The 22,036-nt window shown below is 47.8% G+C and overlaps 1 protein-coding gene across 2 annotated transcripts in view; it reads left to right on the top strand.

Annotated features, from left to right (window-relative positions):
* Positions 1-22,036, top strand: part of abca1b (ATP-binding cassette, sub-family A (ABC1), member 1B) — a 34,603-nt gene that overhangs the window by 5,255 nt on the left and 7,312 nt on the right. Inside the window, exons 4-39 of one of the 2 annotated variants that reach the window (XM_073486807.1) lie at positions 1,576-1,717; positions 2,322-2,440; positions 4,929-5,050; positions 5,178-5,381; positions 6,605-6,694; positions 9,275-9,515; positions 9,627-9,766; positions 9,855-9,971; positions 10,208-10,402; positions 10,521-10,726; positions 10,819-10,995; positions 11,138-11,360; positions 12,637-12,858; positions 12,948-13,152; positions 13,394-13,510; positions 13,611-13,785; positions 13,945-14,076; positions 14,177-14,454; positions 14,540-14,760; positions 15,027-15,084; positions 15,184-15,434; positions 15,590-15,641; positions 15,733-15,855; positions 16,786-16,934; positions 17,015-17,139; positions 17,260-17,358; positions 17,537-17,726; positions 18,193-18,287; positions 18,370-18,402; positions 18,511-18,616; positions 18,714-18,788; positions 19,847-20,016; positions 20,453-20,630; positions 20,895-21,010; positions 21,465-21,609; positions 21,693-21,816. In XM_073486807.1, coding sequence (XP_073342908.1) covers positions 1,576-1,717; positions 2,322-2,440; positions 4,929-5,050; positions 5,178-5,381; positions 6,605-6,694; positions 9,275-9,515; positions 9,627-9,766; positions 9,855-9,971; positions 10,208-10,402; positions 10,521-10,726; positions 10,819-10,995; positions 11,138-11,360; positions 12,637-12,858; positions 12,948-13,152; positions 13,394-13,510; positions 13,611-13,785; positions 13,945-14,076; positions 14,177-14,454; positions 14,540-14,760; positions 15,027-15,084; positions 15,184-15,434; positions 15,590-15,641; positions 15,733-15,855; positions 16,786-16,934; positions 17,015-17,139; positions 17,260-17,358; positions 17,537-17,726; positions 18,193-18,287; positions 18,370-18,402; positions 18,511-18,616; positions 18,714-18,788; positions 19,847-20,016; positions 20,453-20,630; positions 20,895-21,010; positions 21,465-21,609; positions 21,693-21,816 — 5,415 coding nt within the window. Of the gene's footprint in view, positions 1-1,575; positions 1,718-2,321; positions 2,441-4,928; positions 5,051-5,177; positions 5,382-6,604; positions 6,695-9,274; positions 9,516-9,626; positions 9,767-9,854; positions 9,972-10,207; positions 10,403-10,520; positions 10,727-10,818; positions 10,996-11,137; positions 11,361-12,636; positions 12,859-12,947; positions 13,153-13,393; positions 13,511-13,610; positions 13,786-13,944; positions 14,077-14,176; positions 14,455-14,539; positions 14,761-15,026; positions 15,103-15,183; positions 15,435-15,589; positions 15,642-15,732; positions 15,856-16,785; positions 16,935-17,014; positions 17,140-17,259; positions 17,359-17,536; positions 17,727-18,192; positions 18,288-18,369; positions 18,403-18,510; positions 18,617-18,713; positions 18,789-19,846; positions 20,017-20,452; positions 20,631-20,894; positions 21,011-21,464; positions 21,610-21,692; positions 21,817-22,036 lie in introns of both variants that reach the window. The other variant, XM_073486806.1, reaches the window with a different exon arrangement.

Below are 22,036 nucleotides of genomic sequence, written 5' to 3'. Positions count from 1 at the left end.
TCAGGTCTCAGCTCCTCTTCAGACAGGAAACATGAAACACCTCCGTCAGCCTTCAGTTTGACTCCTGACGGAGGGTTGATGCTGCAACAATACGACCAACTGTGACCATGAAGATGTTTCAACAGAGTTTATAACGAAATGTTTTTGGACCAGAGGAACCGGAGACACGTGAAGATCTGACCCAAAGCTTCAGGGGCGGAGCTTTGTAGGGCTGACGTCTCTGATTGGTCAAACACAGACAGGAAATGTTGTTCAGTAACTTTTATTTAATTTTAGTTTGATGTCATCAGCTCGTCACCATGGAGACACTTTTCATGCTTTCATGACGTCAGCAGGATGTCTCACTCAACAATCATTATAACAACACGTTCACTGAGGTCAGAGTACTAATACCACACTGTGAAAATATAAATACTACTGCGTTCAAAACAAGAGATCGATTGTTAGTAATGAAGCAGACGATAACTGGAACATAAAGATTTGAAGTAAAAGTGAAAATCTTTGTGCCAAAACTTCTACTTGTACTTGTACTTGTACTTCAGAGTATTCCATTGTCCACCACAGTAACTAGCAACTAAAGTGGTGGGACTGATGTAATAGAGTAAAAAGTACAGTATTTCCTCTGACATGTGGAGGAGAAGTCGACATTTACATTAAATAGAAACAAATATATAATCACTGTATGTAAAGTACTTGAGTAAAAGTACTCAGTTACATTCCACCAGTGCTGATCAGTTCACTGTGACGGAGTCGATGAAGTTTCTCTTCATGAACGCCGTTAATGATTAACGGATCATTCAAATATTTGCTCAGTTGTGGATCGATCGATTGATTAATTGATTAATTGGGTCACTGGTTAGAGGATCGGTGAGCTGACAGCTGGTTTGTGCTCAGCGTGGATCTGTAAAGTGTGAATGTCCCCCGAGCGTCCTGCAGGTACGTGTCTGAGTGCGTCCGTCTTTATCTAATCAGTGTTGATTAGTAGGAGGCCTGTTGGCAGGTAAAGGTCTCTGATAGCAGCGTCTTCTCCATACATGAAGCTGACGGGGGTAAAGGTCGCAGCGCTTCCTGCCTCCGCCCTTGCTGCTGCTGATGCTCCGCTGCAGGTGATAATAAACCAATCACAGGTTATCTACCTGCAGTGTGTCCAGGTGAATGTATGGACAGTTCGTTCCAACACAGCAGGAAGATAAAGAAGAGACGTCCTCAACGTCTCCAGGTGAACTCAGATGGAAGCTGCTGAGACGACACGTGTGTCCTCAACACGTGCTGGAGAGACGCAAAATGTCTGAACAACGTAGGACGGTGTTCATCCTCTGAGGATAATGAACCTCTGAGACAGACAGTCAAACAGAGGACCATGAGACAGGACCATGTGGACAAACATGACATATTATTGATCAGCGGCCTGATGTGAGCGGAGACATTGAAGAGAGACGTCACTTATGTCTTTGTGTCTGGGACAAACAGATATTAAATCTACTCCAGCTTCTGTTGTATCTATGCTTTTACTTTGGTAAAAGATTTCTGCGGTGAACCTTGAGTCACTTCCTGTTTTGTTTTTTCTGTCCGCAGGTCATTTCCCCAACAAGGCGATGCCGTCAGCCGGCACGCTGCCGTGGCTTCAGGGAATCCTCTGCAATGCCAACAACCCCTGCTTCAGACACCCGACGCCGGGCGAGTCTCCGGGCGTCGTCGGCAACTTCAACGACTCCATGTGAGAGCTGAGGCTTTTATTCTGAAAAACTGGTCAACTTTATTCTGAAATGCTGCTTTTAAAGATGCTGTATGTAAGAATCAGCTGCCTGTCGGGTTCACGCTCCAACAAGTAAATGGGAGAGGTCTAACTGCAGCTGCTGTCAGCTAGTTAGCTTTGTTAGCTGTGCAGTTAGCAGTCCTATTAGCTGGCTCCAGTCAGAGAGCTCAGGTGAGTGTTGGTGGAACTGCTGAGAGTTTTCAGGCCCTGCTAGTTGATTAGCATGCTAACGTCAGTCTTTGTTCATTATTTAAACTCAAACTCTGACATCGTTCAGCTCAGAAGAAGAAAGTTTCCACATTGAATCTTTGACTGAACTAACTTTTGTTATCGTGGTGACTGAAGGAGCGAGTCACTGATGTGACGTCCTGATGGCGACACATGAATGTTCAAGTCATTATTAAACTGATTAAACATATTAAACATATTAACCATATTAAACATGCTAAACTGCTCTGAACCCAGTCGTCTTCAGTCCCTCAGTGTTTTTGTTAGGTAGTTTTTAAGCGTTCAGCTCAGTCGTGTTTCAGACGGATGTTCATGTTGTTCATCTTTTCCTCTCCAGAATATCTCGTCTGTTTTCGGACGCCAAGAAGATTCTTCTGTACAGTCAGAATGACAAGAACCTGGACGGATTCAAGGAGCTGGCTCAGGCTCTGCAGGCGCTGCAGAACAGCCAGTCAGGTAAGAAACAGTCAGAAACACTCAGTCACCGTTAACTGCTGCTAGCTGGAGCTGCCATTAGCTAGTTAGCTGGTTGGCTCAGTTAGCGATGCAGCTAGCAGTGCAGCCTGGCACCGTGGAGCACCGGGACATGCTGGTCCATTGATGAATTTATTCACAGATTATAGTTCTGAACCTGTTTGGATCGAGCCGTCGCTCCACATCATTCTGTTGTTATTGATTCACACAGTCATATATTTTTCTACATGTGACCTCTGGGGGGGCCGCAAAAACTATTTCTTACAAAATGAAAATAATAAAGATTATTCACTAACGATTTAAAGAAAGTGAACAGGAAGTAAAAGTACGACTCGTTACATGAAGATAATTCATGGACTGATGATTTTGTTGATGAATTATTTTCATCAATAATTATTAAATACTTAATGATTTAATATTTTTCATAGTAATAATGAGGTCTGGGGCAGAATGACAGAACTACGGAGGCCCTGAAGGCAACTGGAAAAAAATGTTAATGAACCTTTAAAGATCCTGAGAGACAGCTCAGCGCAGAGAACTGAGGCCACCAGAGGTTTGTTTTTTGCCTCTCTGGGCTTCCGTACAGGAACATTTAACATTGAGACACAAACAACAGCTGTTTGTTTGTTGGTAAAAGGTCCGGTACAGTTCTGACCCTGCAGAGGGAAACAAACAGAACTGTAGTGTTGTAGATGTGAAATGTCCTCAGCAGTCAGAGTGTCTCTCTGCAGCTGGTTTCCTCCGTCTGTCCTCTGAAGTTTCAGCCTCATTGAACAAAAAGAATTTTCTTCTTTGTGTGTTAATTTGCACTTTCTTTTCGCTGTGGGGGGCGTTTCTTTTCTCTACCTGCTCCGACCTGCTGGCCTCCTCCTCCTCCTCCTCCTCCTCCCTCTGATGGAGCTGCAGCACATTTCTGTTCTTTATTCCTTTAATCACTGCTGATCACACAAACCGCTTTAATTCATGAAAACGAGCTACGTGGGCGGAGAGACGGGCCGCAGCAGGTTTACCTTCTCAGGTGTTCTCACCTGGTCAGAGTTCAGTGTGTTGCTGAGCGGGCCGGACTCAGAGGAAACATGTGAAGACTTCAGAGCCGAACCAGAGCGCTGGGCCTCAGCAGGCGGAGGTCAGCGTGTCGTCTCTCTGCTCGCTCGCTTGGCGGCGACACGCTGAGCGTCACTGAGTTCAGACATGTCGCTCTGCAGCTGAATCAACTGCAGAGACTCACGAGGAGATCTGGACCTGAACCTGGACCTGAACCTGAACCTGGACCTGAACCATCAGAGTCAGTCCTCAGTTCACTGCAGCCACTCATCAGTCAGCTGGTTAATTCATCCACAAGCTGTGTTGATTATCAATTAATTGGCTAACCAGCCTCCGCTCTCTGTTGTCAGCTCGTCACATGTCTCATCCATTAATCAGGACATAATCTGTTCACTGCTGTAGTGCCTCTGAGCAAAATGTCCAGTGAGAATCTCTGAAATCAAGGTTTAGTTCTGTGTTTGTGTACGGAGGCCCAAAGTGTCCAGTATTCAATAATCTCGTGTCAGATGAAACTTAAGTGAAGATTATTTTGCTGATGACTGAGACGATGCTCACGTCCTCTGAGGCCGGCGCCGGCTGCTGATTGGCTGACAGCTGGCTGTGTTGGCGTGGTGGCTGCAGTCTGATCGCTCTGTAATTAACGTGGAGGAAAGTCGGTCTGATTGAAGCCGACGTGTCGCTCTGCTGGAAACTCTTCCTCATTTGACCAATCACATCACTCAGAGCTGCTGATGTCAGACAGCTCAGCGTGTCCTCTGACCCGTCACCTCCACTTGTCCCTGTGGGGCCTCCGTACCTCAGTCTGACCACAGATCAGTTAATAATAAATGTTGAACTGCTCTGATGAGTTCAGACTGAAGAAACATCATCAAGTGTTTGTGCAGCCACCACAGCTACATGTTTAAACCTGTAGAAGAAGAAAACACTGTGTGTGTGTGTGTGTGTGTGTGTGTGTGTGTGTGTGTGTGTGTGTGTGTGTGTGTGTTGGGGTCTTCTTTGTGAATGTAAACAGTGTGTGTGTTGCAGGTTACGTGTGACAACATGCAGTACAATGTGTACTCTGCACGCACATGCTCATTTACATACAGACATGCCCACACAAGACCAACTATGGTCAACACTTCCTCTGACTGTCCTGTAGCCTCAGGTGTGTCTCACCTGGAACTCAGTTCATTGAGCAGAGAGAAAAAAACTCACCTGGTGTTGAGTTTTAGGTCAAATTCACTCAGAGGAGGTGAAGCAGGAGGAGGAGGTGAAGCAGAAGGAGGTGGAGGAGGTGAAGCAGGAGGAGGAGGTGGAGGTGGAGGAGGTGAAGTAGGAGGAGGAGGTGAAGCAGGAGGAGGTGGAGGTGAAGCAGGAGGAGGAGGAGGAGGAGGAGGTGGAGGAGGAGAAGCTCTCTCAGTGTGTCTGTGTTTGGTCCTCTCAGGCTTTAAGCTGAGACACTTCCTGCGGGACGAGGAGACGGTGTCGGACTTCCTGCGGAGGAACGTGTCTCTGTCTGAACACGACGTTCAGCAGATCAGAGACGCCGACATCGACCTGGAGAAGGTGAGCTCGCTCTGCACCTGCTTGCTCTGCACCTGCTCAGTACGAGCAGGTCAGTCTGACAACATGGTGGACTGACTGTAGTAATCTCTGTACCTCCCGTGTCTTTGTCTCTCGCCGTCCGTCTCAGGTGCTCCTGAGGGGGTTCGGGGTCCACCTGAGGGACATGTGTCCCCGCAGGGGCGGTGGGCGGAGCCTAGAGGACTTTGTGATGATCTCGGACCGACAGGTGTCGATGCAGGTACAGGAAGTGATCTGTCAGGCCCCACCCACTTGGCTGAACCACGCTGAGGAGCTCTTCCTGAACAACCTGGACTTCTTCAAACCCATCCAGGTAAACTCACACCTGCTCACACGACAAGCTCTGATTGGTGGAAACAGAGACGTTTAATCAAACATGAAAGAAACATGAATTATTATTTGAATTAAACTTTGAAAGCAATTTACCATCAGAGTTCATCAACAGATATGAATGTATCATGAACATTGTCCTCATTTAAAGGAACAGTCCACTCAAACATTAACCTCACTCATCTCCTCCTGATGATATAAAGTCAGGTGAAGTCTCGTAGTCCACAAAACATTTCTGGAGCTTCACAGTAAAACAGAGTTGCAGCATTCTGCTAAACATCTGAAGTAGACTTGATTTAAAACATCAGATGTCTCCAAACAGCTCGTCTGCTGTGATCACAGTCTGCAGGAGAGAAGAGATCACAACCTGATCTGAGGAGACCATATTTATCTTCACTGGAGCTGCTGAGCTAACAGTGTTGGCATCAGGTAGTTCTGCTGAGCTTACAGTGTAGCTCCTGCTCCTATAAGACAACACATCCCTCTAAAGTTATTATTTTATTCCAACATGTTCTGACGAGTCATCAGTGAAACTGTGTGAAGTGGACCTGACGCTGCTGTTGATCCATAAATCAACATGTTTTATTAATGAACACGTTCAGACAGCAGATGAAACATGGAAACACGTTGGCACGTTGAGTTGGAGCCACTTCTTGTTGTATTTAAAGGTGCGTTCAGGTGTGACGTGGGCAGAAACCATCCGAGTGTTGGAGGGCGTGCTCACCTGTCCTCAGGTGTGTTTGCTGTGTATTCAGTGTGTAATGTGTGTGTGGGAGGAGGCGTGTCTCGGCCCGTCTCGGCTCTTTACAGTCTCAGTTTTCGTAGCCTGGAGACCTGTTTGGTGGTGTGAGAGGTTTGAAAAGCGAGCCGCACGTCAGCGATCCTTTTGTCTGAGGAAATGTACGAGCTGCTGACTGACTGTGTGAACCTCAGACTGTGTCTCTGTGTCCACGGCAACACAGAGAGACATCTGTAAAATGCTTCAGTGGGAGACTCAGAGAGGAGAGTTTACAGTCAGAGGACGAGCAGCTGATCAATACTGACGATCAACATCCAGAACCACACTAACAGACAGTCGATCAGTCCACAAACCACAACAACAGAGAGCAGGAGGACTTTAAATGTCTCTCACAGTAAGAGACAAAGTGTTTGTTTTAAGTGAATGAACCTTTGAGTAGGAAACTAAAACGTCTCTTTGTCTCTCAGAGGGACGTCCAGTCGGACCCAGAGGCCGTCAAACAGGTTGCCAGGGCAACCAACAACCTCCTGGACAGCCTGGGTTCACTCGCAGTCGAGGTAAGAATCACACCTGGTCACACCTGATGTCATCCTGTTCAGACGTGTCCTCCAGTGGACACACTGTCCTCAGTCTTCTAGCAGCAGCGGTCTGAGGCCACTGGGTTTACTTGGCAGCGTCTCAGTGGGTCTTTGTGTCCAGATAAAAGCAGCAGAGACAGACGAGCGTCCAGCTGAACAAAGACTCAAACGTCTCAGCAGGTTTTCACTTCACACAAAACTCGAGTCTGAACAAACAACAAACACTCAGCGTCCGTCTGCGTCCGTCCATGTCTGTCCATGTCCTGCTGACACGCTGCACGCTGCAGGTGGCGGCCATGTTGGAACGCACAGCAACACTGAGGAGACTCTTACAGCTCCCACATCAAGATTCAACAGACTGGGGACAGACTGGGGACAGACTGGGGACAGACTGGAGACAGACTGGGAACAGACTGGGGACAGATTGGGGACAGACTGGAGACAGACTGGGGACAGACTGGGGACAGATTGGGGACAGACTGGAGACAGACTGGGGACAGACTAGGAACAGACTGGGGACAGACTGGAGACAGACTGGAGACAGACTGGGAACAGACTGGGGACAGACTGGAGACAGACTGGGGACAGACTGGAGACAGACTGGAGACAGACTGGGAACAGACTGGGGACAGACTGGAGACAGACTGGGGACAGACTAGGAACAGACTGGGGACAGACTGGGGACAGACTGGAGACAGACTGGGAACAGACTGGGGACAGACTGGAGACAGACTGGGGACAGACTAGGAACAGACTGGAGACAGACTGGGGACATCTTCATGTCTTCTTCGTTGATGAAGTTGGAGTAAAGTTCAGTCAGACTGACCCAGTTTGTTGTTTTTTCACCCTGAGGTTATCACACACACACACACACACACAGTAATACACACACTGAGCTAAATTGAAAACATGTGACTGTGGTGTTTGGTTTGTGTGGATGCTGAGTCAGGAACAGGACGTGTGTGTGTGTATGTGTGTGTGTGTATATATGTGTGTGTGTGTGTGTGTGTGTGTGTGTTACAGTGTGTGTGTATTGTACAGGAAACTGTAAACATGTTGTTCAAATAGTTTTATTTTGAAATTCTGGTGAAAATGGAAGTGTCTCTTTGCTGATATGTGTGTATTGTGCTATGTTAGTGATGATGTCACAGTTTAAACAAACTGTATTTAAACGGACTGTCAGTCTGTCGGTCTGTCAGCTGTCCTGTGTGGACCTGGTCCCTGAGCAGCCTAAAGGAGACACTGACCCGCTCTGATGGTCTCAGGTCCACATGTGAAGTTCACAGAGTGTTATTGACAACAGAGCATCAATCATCTGATTATTGATTAATGAGGTGATCATATTAAATGACTTCATGAAGAGTTTACTGACACACTGCAGTCATCATGAGTCCATTCACTCCATCATGTCTCTGTCCTTCTCCTCCTGCTGCTCCTCCTCATCCTCCTCCTGCTCCCCCTCCTTCTGCTCCTCCTGCTGCTCCTCCTTGTCCTCCTCGTCCTCCTCCTGCTCCTCCTTGTCTCTACTTGACTTTTAACTTTTGTCCCACTGTAGTTTCTGCTGACTCAGTTATGTCACAGACTGACTCTCTTCCTGTTTCCCTCCTCGACCAATCAGAACGTCTCTGAGTGAAGCTGAATGTCATGTTTTTAAAGATTTTTGTTGTTTTGGCATCACTTCAACAGGAAGTCGTGACAGAGTTCAGTCTGTCAGAGCAGAGGACAAACGTCAGTTACACTTTCTCTTCATGTTGTCTTCAGTGTTTGTTTGTTGTCTTCAGTGTTTGTCTGTTGTCTTCAGTGTTTGTTTGTTGTCTTCAGTGTCTGTTTGTTGTCTTCAGTGTTTGTGTGTTGTCTCCAGTGTTTGTATGTTGTCTCCAGTGTTTTTTTGTTGTCTTCAGTGTTTGTGTGTTGTCTCCAGTGTCTGTTTGTTGTCTTCAGTGTTTGTGTGTTGTCTCCAGTGTTTGTGTGTTGTCTCCAGTGTTTTTTTGTTGTCTTCAGTGTTTGTTTGTTGTCTTCAGTGTTTGTTTGTTGTCTTCAGTGTTTGTGTGTTGTCTTCAGTGTCTGTTTGTTGTTTTCAGTGTTTGTTGTCTCCGGTGTTTGTGTGTTGTCTCCGTTTTTTTTGTGTTGTCTCCAGTGTTTGTTTGTTGTCTCCAGTGTCTGTTTGTTTGTTTTCAGTGTTTGTGTGTTGTCTCTGATTCAGTTTCTGTTATAAAGTTAAACTCGACTGGAGAGGTAGCGACGTCTCGACATGTGGAAGCAGAAACAGAAACACAGTGTTAGCAACATGGCTACAGTTAGCAACGTGGCTACAGTTAGCAGCCTGGCTAGTGACCAGGGAAAATGATGCCTCTTCCTGTTTTGGTTTGCAGACACTGTGACATCACTGTGACATCAGTGTACTGCAGACTGAGAAGTCTAACAAGTGAGCGTGCTGCAGAATGTCTGTTTTTCTGAACCAGTTTCTGACAGTTCTGGTTCAGGGACTGGTTCTGTCCTTCATGTGTACCTGGTAGTCTGGGACCAGTCTAACCAGTGCTCTCCCTGCCTGTCCTCCAGTTGGCCAGTATGAAGAGCTGGATCGACCTGAGGAACGAGATCATCTTCCTGACGCAGAACGCCACGTCGTCGCCCAGCGCAATGTACCAGGCCGTGTCCAGGATCGTGTGCGGTCACCCTGAAGGCGGCGGGCTGCAGATCAAGTCCCTGAACTGGTATGAGGACAGCAACTACAAGGCTCTGTTCGGAAACCACAACAGCAGTGAGGACGAGCCGGCGGCGCTCTACGACAACTCGTCCAGTGAGTGATCAGGTCCGACCGACTGACGAGTTTACTGCTGCAGAAGAAGAGACACTGACCTGTGTGTGTGTGTGTGTGTGTGTGTGTGTGTGTGTGTGTGTGTGTGTGCAGCTCCATACTGTAACAGTCTAGTGAAGAACATGGACTCCAACCCGATGTCCAGGATGATCTGGCAGGCTCTGAAGCCTCTGCTGATGGGGAAGATCCTGTACACCCCCCACACCCCCGCCACGCAGAGGGTCATCCATGAGGTATGACATCACTTCCTGTCTCCTGACCTCCTGCAGGAGGAGCCGTCTGTCTCACCTGCACCTGTGTCTGTGTTTGTGCTGCGTTCAGGTGAACCGGACCTTCCAGGAGCTTGGTGTCTTCAGGGACCTGGGTGGGATGTGGGAGGAGATGAGACCCAAAGTCTGGAACTTCATGGAGAACAGCGAGCAGATGGACGTGATCAGGGTACAGAGGCTCCACCCACCAGCTCACCTGTCTGTCTCCTCCTGTTCACTTGTTTCAGTCTTTATTTCTTACTTAGTTCTTGTTCATATTTTGGTGTCCTGTCATGAATGATTTCTCAGATTGATCAGTGATCAGTGTTTGGTCAGTGTTCGATCAGTGTTCGATCAGTGATCAGTGTTTGATCAGCTGTCGATCGATGCATTCAGTTGTTCACACGTCCTGCTCTGATCATCCAGACGCTGCTGAAGAACAACATCACCGCCAGATTCTTCCACGCTCAGCTGACCGACACAGACTGGACTGTAGCCGACGTCTCCAACTTCCTGTCCAAGCGGACAGAGGACGCCCGGCCGCCGGGCAGCGCCGTCACCTGGAGGGAGGTGTTCAACGAGACGGACCAGGCCATCATGAGTATCTCCCGCTTCATGGAGGTGAGAGTCACAGACACAACCAGCCAGCACATTAACAGCTGATAACACCAGAGGTAATCTGATTACATTTACCATCCGGACTTGTGTGTGTGTGTGTGTGTGTGTGTGTGTGTGTTAGTGTGTGAACCTGGACAAACTGGAGCCGGTCTCCACTGAGGAGCGACTGGTGAACCAGTCCATGGTGCTGCTGGAGGACAGGAAGTTCTGGGCGGGGATCGTGTTCCCAGACATCGACCCCAACGCCACCGAGCTGCCGCCAAAACTCAACTACAAGATCCGCATGGACATCGACAATGTGGAGCGGACCAATAAGATCAAAGACGCGTAAGGACACACACACAAACAAACACACACACATCAGGACCTGTGGTATTTGAACCAGCAGGACTTTAACCCGCTTCTGTCCTCCTCTTCAGGTACTGGGACCCGGGTCCTCGTGCCGACCCGTTTGAGGACATGCGGTACATCTGGGGCGGGTTCACGTACCTGCAGGACGTGATCGAACACGGCATCATCAGAGCAATGACGGGCACCAAGGAGAAGACGGGTGTCTACATCCAGCAGATGCCGTATCCGTGCTACGTAGACGACATGTAGGAACAAGAACCTGATCTGGTTTTATGTTTCTGAGACGCAGAGCGACTCACCTGTCCTCACCTATCTCCTCACCTGTCTCCTCACCTGTCTCCTCTCTCTCCTCACCTGTCCTCACCTGTCCTCACCTGTCCCCCTCAGTTTCCTGCGGGTGATGAGCCGCTCCATGCCTCTCTTCATGACTCTGGCCTGGATGTACTCGGTGGCGATCATCCTGAAGAGCGTGGTGTACGAGAAGGAGGCGCGGCTGAAGGAGACCATGAGGATTATGGGATTGAATAACGGCATCTTGTGGTTCAGCTGGTTCATCAGCAGCCTGATTCCTCTGCTGATCAGCGCCGGGCTGCTGGTTCTGCTGCTCAAGGTGACGACACCAACACATCAACACAGATAATAATATAGAACTACAAGTGAAGCATTGTCACAGAACAGACATGATTACCTGAATTCAACCCACGTGTCAATACAGGGTCAATACAGAATCAATACAGGATCAATACAGGATCAATACCGGATTAATACCAGATCAATACAGGATCGCCTCCCCTTATATTATATTCTTGTCTCGTCTCGTTCTGGTCTAATCTTATCTGATGTCGTCTCTCCTCATTTCACCTCAACTCATCATATTTCATATCGTCTCGTCTCGTTAAAAAATCGTATTGGTCCAAAGCAGTAAAACATATTTGAGCCTCATAATGAAGATAACAAGGTTAAAAAGTCTAAACAAGCCTCTAAATGCAGATCATTTATTGTTATTATTATTATTAATGGGCCTTAATGAGCAGTCATTCATATTTTCTCCACTGGGCTGTTTGTGTTTATTGAACTTTCATCACAATAATTCCATATTTTGGTTCGTTATGAAACAATAAAGAAAACTCTTCACATTCTGTCTCTAACAAAACGCAAAACTAACGAGCAGTTTGTGAAAATGACTCAAATAAAGAGCCGACTTTGATGAGAAGAAAAACATTTAACAGCAGCTTAAGAAACTCAGAACTGACCAGAACAAAGAATGTTCTGTGTGAAGGCTCAGAGAATCAAAGAACCTGAAGTAATAAGATACAGGAGCCTCTGCAGAGGGCTGACAGAGCTAGTACTCATACTTATATTAATACTTATACTTATATTAATACTTGTACTTCTACTTCTACTTCTACTAATACTTATACTTATACTTTTACTAATACTTGTACTTGTACTTATACTTATACTAGTACTTGTACTTGTACTAATATTTATACTTATACTTCTACTAATACTTCTACTAATACTTCTACTAATACTAATACTTCTACTAATACTTATACTCATACAGTGAAAGTAAAGCAGCTGTGGATGTGCGGTGAGCCGACACAGGTCTGTTGGCGCCCTCTAGTGTCACCAGAGCGTCTTCAGTTCAGTTCAGGGTCTGTCTCTGGACGTCGTCTCCTCGTCCTGTCTGTCTTTAATAAACCAGTTCACTTCCTGACTCTTTGTGTTCATTATGATGATTCAGCAGTTTAGATTTGAATACTTGAGTGAAATGAAACAGGAAGTGTTTGATGAGTCACAACTGAATCTGACACCAGGAGGATGTGAAGGTTATTAAAAGTCTCCTGTCCTGAGACGTTGTTGTGATCTTGTGTCCGGAGCAGGAGGGGAACCTGCTGCCCTACAGCGACCCCGGCGTGGTCTTCCTCTTCCTGGGCTCCTTTGCCGTGGTAACCATCATGCAGTGTTTCCTGCTCAGCACAGCGTTTGCCCGCGCTAACCTGGCCGCCGCCTGTGGAGGAATTATCTACTTCACCCTCTACCTGCCCTACGTGCTCTGCGTCGCCTGGCAGGACTACATCGGCTTCGGAGCCAAAGTCTTCGCTGTAAGACCTCCAGACTCTGACTGGTTTGTTGTCGTGATGCTGTGTTGTGATTGGACACACTGACAGTCACGTGTCATCCTGCCCCACAGAGCCTCCTGTCTCCGGTGGCGTTCGGGTTTGGCTGTGAGTACTTCGCTCTGTTCGAGGAGCAGGGCGTCGGGATCCAGTGGAAGAACCTGGTGTCCAGTCCTCTGGAGGAGGACGACTTCAGCCTCCGCACCGCCATCACCATGATGTACCTGGACTCCTTCGTGTACGGAGTCCTCACCTGGTACATCGAGGCCGTGTTTCCAGGTGAGAGCTGACCTGGTTTTTATTTCATCACCTGGTTGAACAATGAGATGTGATTTAGAATCATTTTAGTAATTCTCCTCAGAACCTCTTTGACTTCATCTCACTTCAACGTGTTTCTGAATCTGAAAGTCTCATTTTAGGTCACGAAGGCAAAGACACAAAAGTGTGTTTACGTGTAAATATATTAAATCTTTACTCAGAAACACGGAGTTTCATTAAGTTTGTTTTCTGTGTGTCTCAGGTCAGTACGGGATCCCGCGGCCCTGGTACTTCCCCTTCACCAAGTCCTACTGGCTCGGAGAGAAAGACACAAAATCCAAAAACAAAGTCCCTCTGAACCGCAAAGGAAACCCTGAAGGTGAGACTGCAATCACAAGAGTGACCACAAGGCGACCATCTTTATCCTCCTGTACTTTTAATCTGAAAGAGACTTCCTGTACATGTGTCTGTGCTTCCAGTGGTGTGTATCGAGGAGGAGCCAGCTCACCTGGAGCTCGGCGTCTTCATCGAGAACCTGGTGAAGGTTTATCGTCACGGGAAGAAGCTGGCAGTGGACGGACTGACGCTCGGCTTCTACGAGGGACAAATCACATCCTTCCTGGGACACAACGGAGCCGGAAAAACCACCACCATGTGAGTACAGGACCATACCAGTACCGTTCCTGATCCAGGTGTCAGACTCAGATCCAGTTCTCATACTCAGATCCAGGTCTCAGACTCAGATCCAATTCAGACTCAGATCAAGTTCAGACTCAGATCCAGGACCTTTCTGTCCTCCTGTCCCTGCTGCAGGTCCATCCTGACGGGTCTCTTCCCCCCCACCTCGGGGACGGCCTACATCCTGGGCAAAGACATCCGGTCTGAGCTGAGTGCCATCAGACAGAGTCTGGGCGTCTGTCCTCAACACAACGTCCTCTTCAGCATGTGAGTGTCCAGCGTGATGTTCAGTCTCTTCAGCCTCGTCTGTAAATGAATCCACCTGGTTCATCATGTGAACTTGTCTGTGTTGCGGCGCCTCCTGCAGGCTGACGGTGGAGGAGCACATCTGGTTCTACGGCCGGCTCAAAGGCCTGTCAGAGGAGCAGGTGAAAGGTGAGATCCAGCAGATCCTGCAGGACACCGGGCTGCCGCACAAACGCCACTCAAGGACCAGCGCTCTGTCCGGCGGCATGCAGAGGAAACTGTCTGTGGCTCTGGCTTTCGTCGGGGGGTCAAAGGTTGTGATCCTGGACGAGCCCACCGCCGGCGTCGACCCATATGCCCGCAGAGGGATCTGGGACCTGCTGCTGAAGTACCGACAGGGTACAGAGCTGTCCCGTGTGGTTGGATTAATCAGTGGTACTGTTTGTCCTCAGCAGCTGGTCTTTAACTTCCTGTCTCCTGTCAGGTCGGACCATCATCCTGTCCACACACCACATGGACGAGGCGGACATCCTGGGAGACCGCATCGCCATCATCTCCCACGGGAAGCTGTGCTGCGTGGGCTCGTCTCTGTACCTGAAGAACCAGCTGGGGACAGGCTACTACCTGACACTGGTCAAGAAAGAACCAGAGCCATCCCTCAGCTCCTGCAGGAACTCGTCCAGCACCGTGTCCTTCACCAAGAAGGTCAGTGTCATCATCATCATCATCATCATCATCATCATCATCATCATCATCGTGTCTCAGTACAGATTCTGATTTGTCCCCTGCAGACTCTCTCATGTTTACTCTGACACAACCAGAGCATACTGAGCAGTGCTTGTACTGTAACTCTCTCTGTAGTATTTCTCTGCAGTATTTGTACCCACCCTGTGCAGTATCCGTACTTTCCTTCAGTCTCTGTGCAGTATTTGATGACAGAGTACTTCACCTGCGGTCTTGTCCTCTCACAGGAGGAGGAGTGCGCCTCGGTCAGCAGCAGTGACGCCGGCCTCGGCAGCGAACATGAAAGTGAGGCTGCGACCATCGGTGAGCTCTCTGTTCCTGCAGAGCGTTTGATTAATTCACCTTCAGGTGGATCTGATCTGTGTCTCACGTCTCCGTCCTCAGTGAACGGCCCCGCCGCGTCCATCTGTGACGTCCCCTTCGTCCCCCCCGACGTGTCCCTGGTGTCGGGTCTGATCCTGTGTCACGTCCCTGCTGCCCGCCTGGTGGAGGACCTGGGTCACGAGCTTACCTACGTCCTGCCGTACAGCGCCGCCAAGGACGGAGCCTTCGTGGAGCTCTTCAAAGACCTGGACCTGAAGCTGCCCGACCTCGGCATCTCCAGCTACGGCGTGTCGGACACCACGCTGGAGGAGGTGACGTTGACCCGATTCATCCGAACATTAAACACACAAATGTTACGACACAGACTTCAATCTGTGCTTCAGCTGCAGACTATCATTGAGTTTCAGAAGTTTCTTTGTCATAACGATCCGGATCTTCACTCTGACGACTTTCAATGTCTCTGTAGATTTTTCTGAAAGTGGCTGAAGATAACGGAGTCGACACCGACGTGCCCTCAGGTGAGACCTGACCTCTGACCTCACACTGTGATGTCATTACAACACACTGAAGTCTTCATCCTGACATGTGTGGTTGTGTGTGTGTGTTCAGATGGTACACTTCCTGTTCGGAGGCGGAGGAGGACTCATGCGTTTGGAGGAGGAGACCATCAGAGCTGTCTGAGGCCGTTAACGGAGGACGACAACAACGAGAACGAGTCTGACGCAGATGCAGGTAAACAAACCACAACAACATGATGTCATCATTCAAAACAAACGAGTGTGTGTGTGTGTGTGTGTGTGTGTGTGTGTGTGTGTGTCAGATCAGACTGACTGGTGCTCCAACTGTCATTTATATCTACAACTTTAACACGGCTAATGTTAGCTTAGCATGCTGATCATGTCACCTGTCTGCGTCATGTCACCTGTCTACATCATGTCACCTGTCTGCATCATGTCACCTGTCTGCATCACGTCACCTGTCTACATCACGTCACCTGTCTACATCATGTCACCTGTCTACATCATGTCACCTGTCTACATCATGTCACCTGTCTGCATCATGTCACCTGTCTGCATCACGTCACCTGTCTACATCACGTCACCTGTCTACATCACGTCACCTGTCTACATCACGTCACCTGTCTGCATCACGTCACCTGTCTACATCACGTCACCTGTCTACATCACGTCACCTGTCTGCGTCATGTCACCTGTCTGCGTCACCTGTCTACATCACGTCACCTGTCTACATCACGTCACCTGTCTACATCACGTCACCTGTCTGCGTCATGTCACCTGTCTACATCACGTCACCTGTCTACATCATGTCACCTGTCTACATCATGTCACCTGTCTACATCACGTCACCTGTCTGCGTCATGTCACCTGTCTACATCACGTCACCTGTCTACATCACGTCACCTGTCTACATCATGTCACCTGTCTACATCATGTCACCTGTCTACATCATGTCACCTGTCTACATCATGTCACCTGTCTACATCACGTCACCTGTCTACATCATGTCACCTGTCTACATCACGTCACCTGTCTGCGTCATGTCACCTGTCTACATCATGTCACCTGTCTACATCATGTCACCTGTCTGCGTCATGTCACCTGTCTACATCACGTCACCTGTCTACATCATGTCACCTGTCAGTGAGCAGGGAGACGGACTGGCTGAACTGCTCTGAAGGTAAAGGTTCGTACCAGGTGGGCGGCTGGGGTCTGAAGCGGCAGCAGTTTGTGGCTCTGATGTGGAAACGACTTCTGTACGCTCGGCGCTCCAGGAAGGGCTTCTTTGCTCAGGTACGTTCACACCTGAGCTGTTGTTCAGTTGTTCGCTTTGTAGTTTTCTCGGTCTGAATCTTGAAGCATCTGTCCTGCAGATCGTTCTCCCCGCTGTGTTCGTGTGCATCGCTCTGGTCTTCAGTCTCATCGTCCCCCCGTTTGGAAAATATCCCAGTCTGGAGCTGCAGCCCTGGATGTACGAGGACCAGGTCACCTTCATCAGGTACACACCTGTCCTCACCTGTCCTCACCTGTCATCATTTGTCCTCACCTGTCCAAACCTGTCCTCACCTGTCCTCACCGGTCACATAACTGTGTGTGTGTGTGTCTGTGTGTGTGTTAGTGATGACGCTCCTGCAGACGCCAACATGCAGCAGTTATTGAGCGCTCTGTTGGACCCTCCGGGCTTCGGGACTCGCTGCATGGACGGATTTCCCATCCCGTAAGAAAACACCAGTGATTTAATAATTGATTGATCAGGAGGAGACGATCAATAATATTGTGATGATCAGATCTAAACATAAAGCCTCATCATCATACTGTCAGTGTGAGCTGCTGATGTGGACTCTGTCTGTCCTCACTGTCCGTATCAATACTAATCACTGCTGATCAATCATCAGAGAGGCTCCCTGTACGATGGGCGATGAGGACTGGACGACTCCAGACGTCCCTGAGAGCATCCAGCAGCTCTTCAGCTCCTCTAACTGGACCATGGAGGACCCGTCTCCAGCCTGTGTCTGCAGCTGCGACGGGAAGAAGAAGATGCTGCCAGAGTGTCCTGCTGGAGCCGGAGGACTGCCGCCACCTGAGGTCAGACCAGACACACCTGAACACACCTGAACACACCTGAACACACCTGAATACACCTGAACACACCTGGATATCATCAGCCGTCTCTTTATTGTTTATTAAGTTTCTTGTTTCAGCAAAATCTCAGAGCAAAATAATAATTTCAGGTTTCTGGAAGAAAAATGTCCAAAAAGTTGTTTTAAAAATATTGTATATTATTTTATTTCAGTGATGCTGGTCTGTAGCCTCTCTGGAGCTTTTGATCGAGTCACATGATCTTCATCAGCAGTTTGACGCTCGGTTCATTTTAACATTTAAAAGTTTTCTGTCCACTGATGAAACGTCATTTATTCATATTTATCACTGCCTACCTGGTGTTTGGACCAACGTGGAGTTTATAATGGAATCATTCAGTTGTTGGTGTTGTTGTTGTTGTTGTTGTTGTTGTTGTTGTTGTTGTTGTTTATGTTGTTGTTTTGTTGTTCAGATGAAGCTGAGCGCCACAGACACTCTGCAGAACCTGACAGGGAGAAACATCTCAGACTATCTGGTGAAAACCTACGCTGAGATCATCGGCAAGAGGTCACACACACACAGACACACAGACACACCCACACACACACACAGTGAGCAGTGACTGACGGTGCGAATGTTTGTTCCACAGTCTGAAGAACAAGGTGTGGGTGAATGAATTCAGGTCGGTCAATTCTTCTGTTTTGCTTTTATTTTGAAAATCATAACTTCAGTCCATCATTGTTTCCAGTTTTTAAATTTTTTTGGTTTGGTCTGTTTATTCTGTCTGCAGGTACGGAGGCTTCTCATTGGGTGCCAGGAGCACTCAGGTCCTCCCACCAGCCAATGAGATTGACGACGCCATCGAGAGAGTCCGAAAGATCTTTGAGTTACAGAAGGTCAGAGAGAGAAGTGTGTGTGTGTGTGTGTGTGTGTGTGTGTGTGTGTGTGTGTGTCACACACTCACACTGAGCTGTGTGTGTGTGTGTGTTTCAGGGAGCTGCAGCTGATCGGTTCCTGGACAGTTTGTCTGGTTTCATCAATGGTTTGGACACAAAGAACAACGTCAAGGTGAGAAACAGAGAGCGAGTCAAGACCAAAGTTATTATCGTAAACGAAAACGAACGAAATGACGAAAACTAGAATTGAAAAAACATTTTCGTTAACTGAAATAAATAAAAACTATAATTAAAAGAAAAAAATGATAACTAACTGAAACTGTATTGTGTGATTACAAAACTAACTAAAACAAACTGAAATTATAAATAAAATTCCCTTCGTTTTCGTCTGTGTCAATTTCGGATTGATATGAAATCGATTTATTTCGCTCAAGCAATTTTATGTGAGCTGGCGGCGCCATATGGCACCTCACGGTCCGTCACTTCTCGTGTAGAACCGGCCAGAGTCGGCTTCTCTTCGCCCCTCTACGGCAAAAAATGGCGTCAAAAGTCGTCCTATATGGGATTTTTTTGAATATGACAGCGAGAAAGACAAAAGCAAGTGCATTGTCGTGGAAACAGGTGATACAATCTGTGGAGTACTTCTCAAGGGAAAAAACCCCACGAATCTGAAAGTCCATTTGAGAAGCTTGCACAAGAAGGCTAATGGCGAGTACCTTGACAAAGTGGCCTCTCTAAGTAGCTCCCCTGAAAGTGAAGCAACATCCCGGCCAGGTAGCACCGGGAAGGAGGAGACATCGATAATGGACTGCTTTCACCGACGACCAAATAGATGCTGGTTAGTTAACACGCAGGAACACCACAAGCGGGAAGATGCACTCGTAAATATGTTTATTGAGACCAAAGTATGAAAAAACTAAAACTAATACGAAAACTAATAAAAACTAACTAAAACTAGCAAACCCGCTCTAAAAACTAATTAAAACTAACTGAATTAGAGGAAAAAAAGTCAAAACTAACTAAAACTAAACTATAATGAAAAATCCAAAACTATTATAACATTGGTCGAGATGTCGCTGAAGGACAACAAGGAAGTGATCAATGAATATTAATGAGGTGTGTGTGTGTGTGTGTGTGTGTGTGTGTGTGTGTGTGTGTGTGTGTGTGTGTGTGTGTGTGTGTGTGTGTGTGTGCATGCGTGCGTGTGCGTGCGTGCGTGTTCACGCTCAGATCTGGTTCAATAACAAAGGCTGGCACAGCATCGGAGCGTTCATCAATGTGATGAATAACGGCATCCTGAGAGCAAACTTACCTGAAGGACGGGACCCCAGTCAATACGGCATCAGAGCCTTCAACCACCCTCTGAACCTGACCAAGGAGCAGCTGTCCCAGGTCGCACTGTGAGTACACTCACCTGTGATGGTTACACACCTGTGACGGGTTACTCACCTGACAATAAACACAACCATAACTCCTCACCTGGGCTACCACGCCCATACGGACGATAGTGGACCCTCTGGTCCTCGTGTCTGAGGCTGTTCACACCTGAATCAACACCTGTCCTGAGTGATCTGATCCCAGGTGGACAGCTCTGACTGTCCTGGGTCACACTGAAGGACTGCCTACTCAGCTGACAAAAAACCCACAATATCACCAGACTCCCTTAACAAATGTCTCAGTTTAGTGAGTTGTTGAGTTAGGAGACACTTTATAAACTTTGTGAAACATGGTGTCTGTTTGTCCCACTGATGGACGGGTTTGTTTCATATGGATCAGGAAGTGACATCACATCAGACGCAGGTTAATGTCAGCTATGAACTTCCCATCTGTCTCCAGGGTGACGACCTCTGTGGACGTCCTGGTGTCCATCTGTGTGATCTTCGCCATGTCCTTCGTCCCCGCGAGCTTCGTGGTCTTCCTCATCCAGGAGCGTGTCAGTAAAGCCAAACACATGCAGTTCATCAGCGGAGTGCAGCCGCTGCTCTACTGGGTGGCCAACTTCATCTGGGACATGGTGAGACGCAAAACAAGCACTCCCTCACTGGATCACTGTGTGTGTCTCTGCGTGTGTGTGTCTGTGTGTGTCTGTGTGTCTCTGTGTCTCTGTGTGTGTGTGTCTGTGTGTGTGTCTGTGTGTCTCTGTGTGTCTATGTGTGTGTCTGTGTGTCTCTGTATGTGTAAGTGTCTGTCTGTGTGTCTCTGTGTGTCTCTGTGTGTCTCTGTGTGTGTCTGTGTGTGTGTATCAGTTTGTTGATGCTGTGTATGTATGTCTCTGCAGTGTAACTACATCGTCCCAGCGACGCTGGTCGTCATCATCTTCATCTGTTTCCAACAAAAAGCCTATGTGTCGTCAACCAACCTGCCGGTGCTCGCCCTGCTGCTGCTGCTCTACGGGTCAGATACTCTATATACTATATACTAATACTGTATATACTGCAGTATGCTGCTTAATACTACACTGTGCTGTACTGTACAGTGTAGTAATACAGTGTAGTACAGTGTAGTACAGTTCAGTAGTACAGTGTAGTACAGTGTAGTAGTACAGTGCAGTAGTACAGTGTAGTAGTACAGTGCAGTAATACAGTGTAGTAGTACAGTGTAGTACAGTGCAGTAGTACAGTGCAGTAATACAGTGTAGTAGTACAGTGTAGTAGTACAGTGCAGTAGTACAGTGTAGTACAGTGCAGTAGTACAGTGTAGTACAGTGCAGTAGTACAGTGCAGTAGTACAGTGTAGTAGTACAGTGTAGTAGTACAGTGTAGTACAGTGCAGTAGTACAGTGCAGTAGTACAGTGTAGTACAGTGCAGTAGTACAGTGTAGTAACGTGTCCCTCTGCTCTGTCTCCAGCTGGTCCATCACTCCTCTGATGTACCCGGCGTCATTCTTCTTTAAGATCCCCAGCACGGCGTACGTCGTCCTCACCAGCGTCAACATCCTCATCGGCATCAACGGCAGCATCTCCACCTTCGTCATGGAGCTGTTTGGAAACAACGTGCGTCACCACCCAGATCAACCGGGGCTGTCATTTACAGACCAGACTTAAACTAACTGTATGATGTCACTTCCTGTTTGTAGGAAATCGGAGGAATCAACGACATCCTGAAGAACGTCCTCCTCATCTTCCCTCACTTCTGTCTCGGTCGAGGACTCATCGACATGGTGAAGAACCAGGCGATGGCCGACGCCCTTGAAAGATTTGGTAACATTCACATATTCTGTACTTTATTTTGAAAATCCGGTCATCAACATCCTGAAGACGGACATGTTTTATTTTGAAAAGTCATAGCGTTTTATTTTCAGAATATCAGAATGTGAGTCAGGTGACATGCAGCTGGTCCTCTTATTGGCTGCTGTGAGTCTGACGTCAGGCTCTGATTGGTCTGATTTCAGTGAGACATGTAGTTTCCCATCATGCTTTG

Source organism: Pagrus major, chromosome 18, assembly GCF_040436345.1.
Source record: "Pagrus major chromosome 18, Pma_NU_1.0".
Taxonomy (NCBI): domain Eukaryota; kingdom Metazoa; phylum Chordata; class Actinopteri; order Spariformes; family Sparidae; genus Pagrus; species Pagrus major.
Note: the sequence above shows the minus strand (reverse complement) of the source record. Positions and strands in the feature narration are given on the sequence as shown.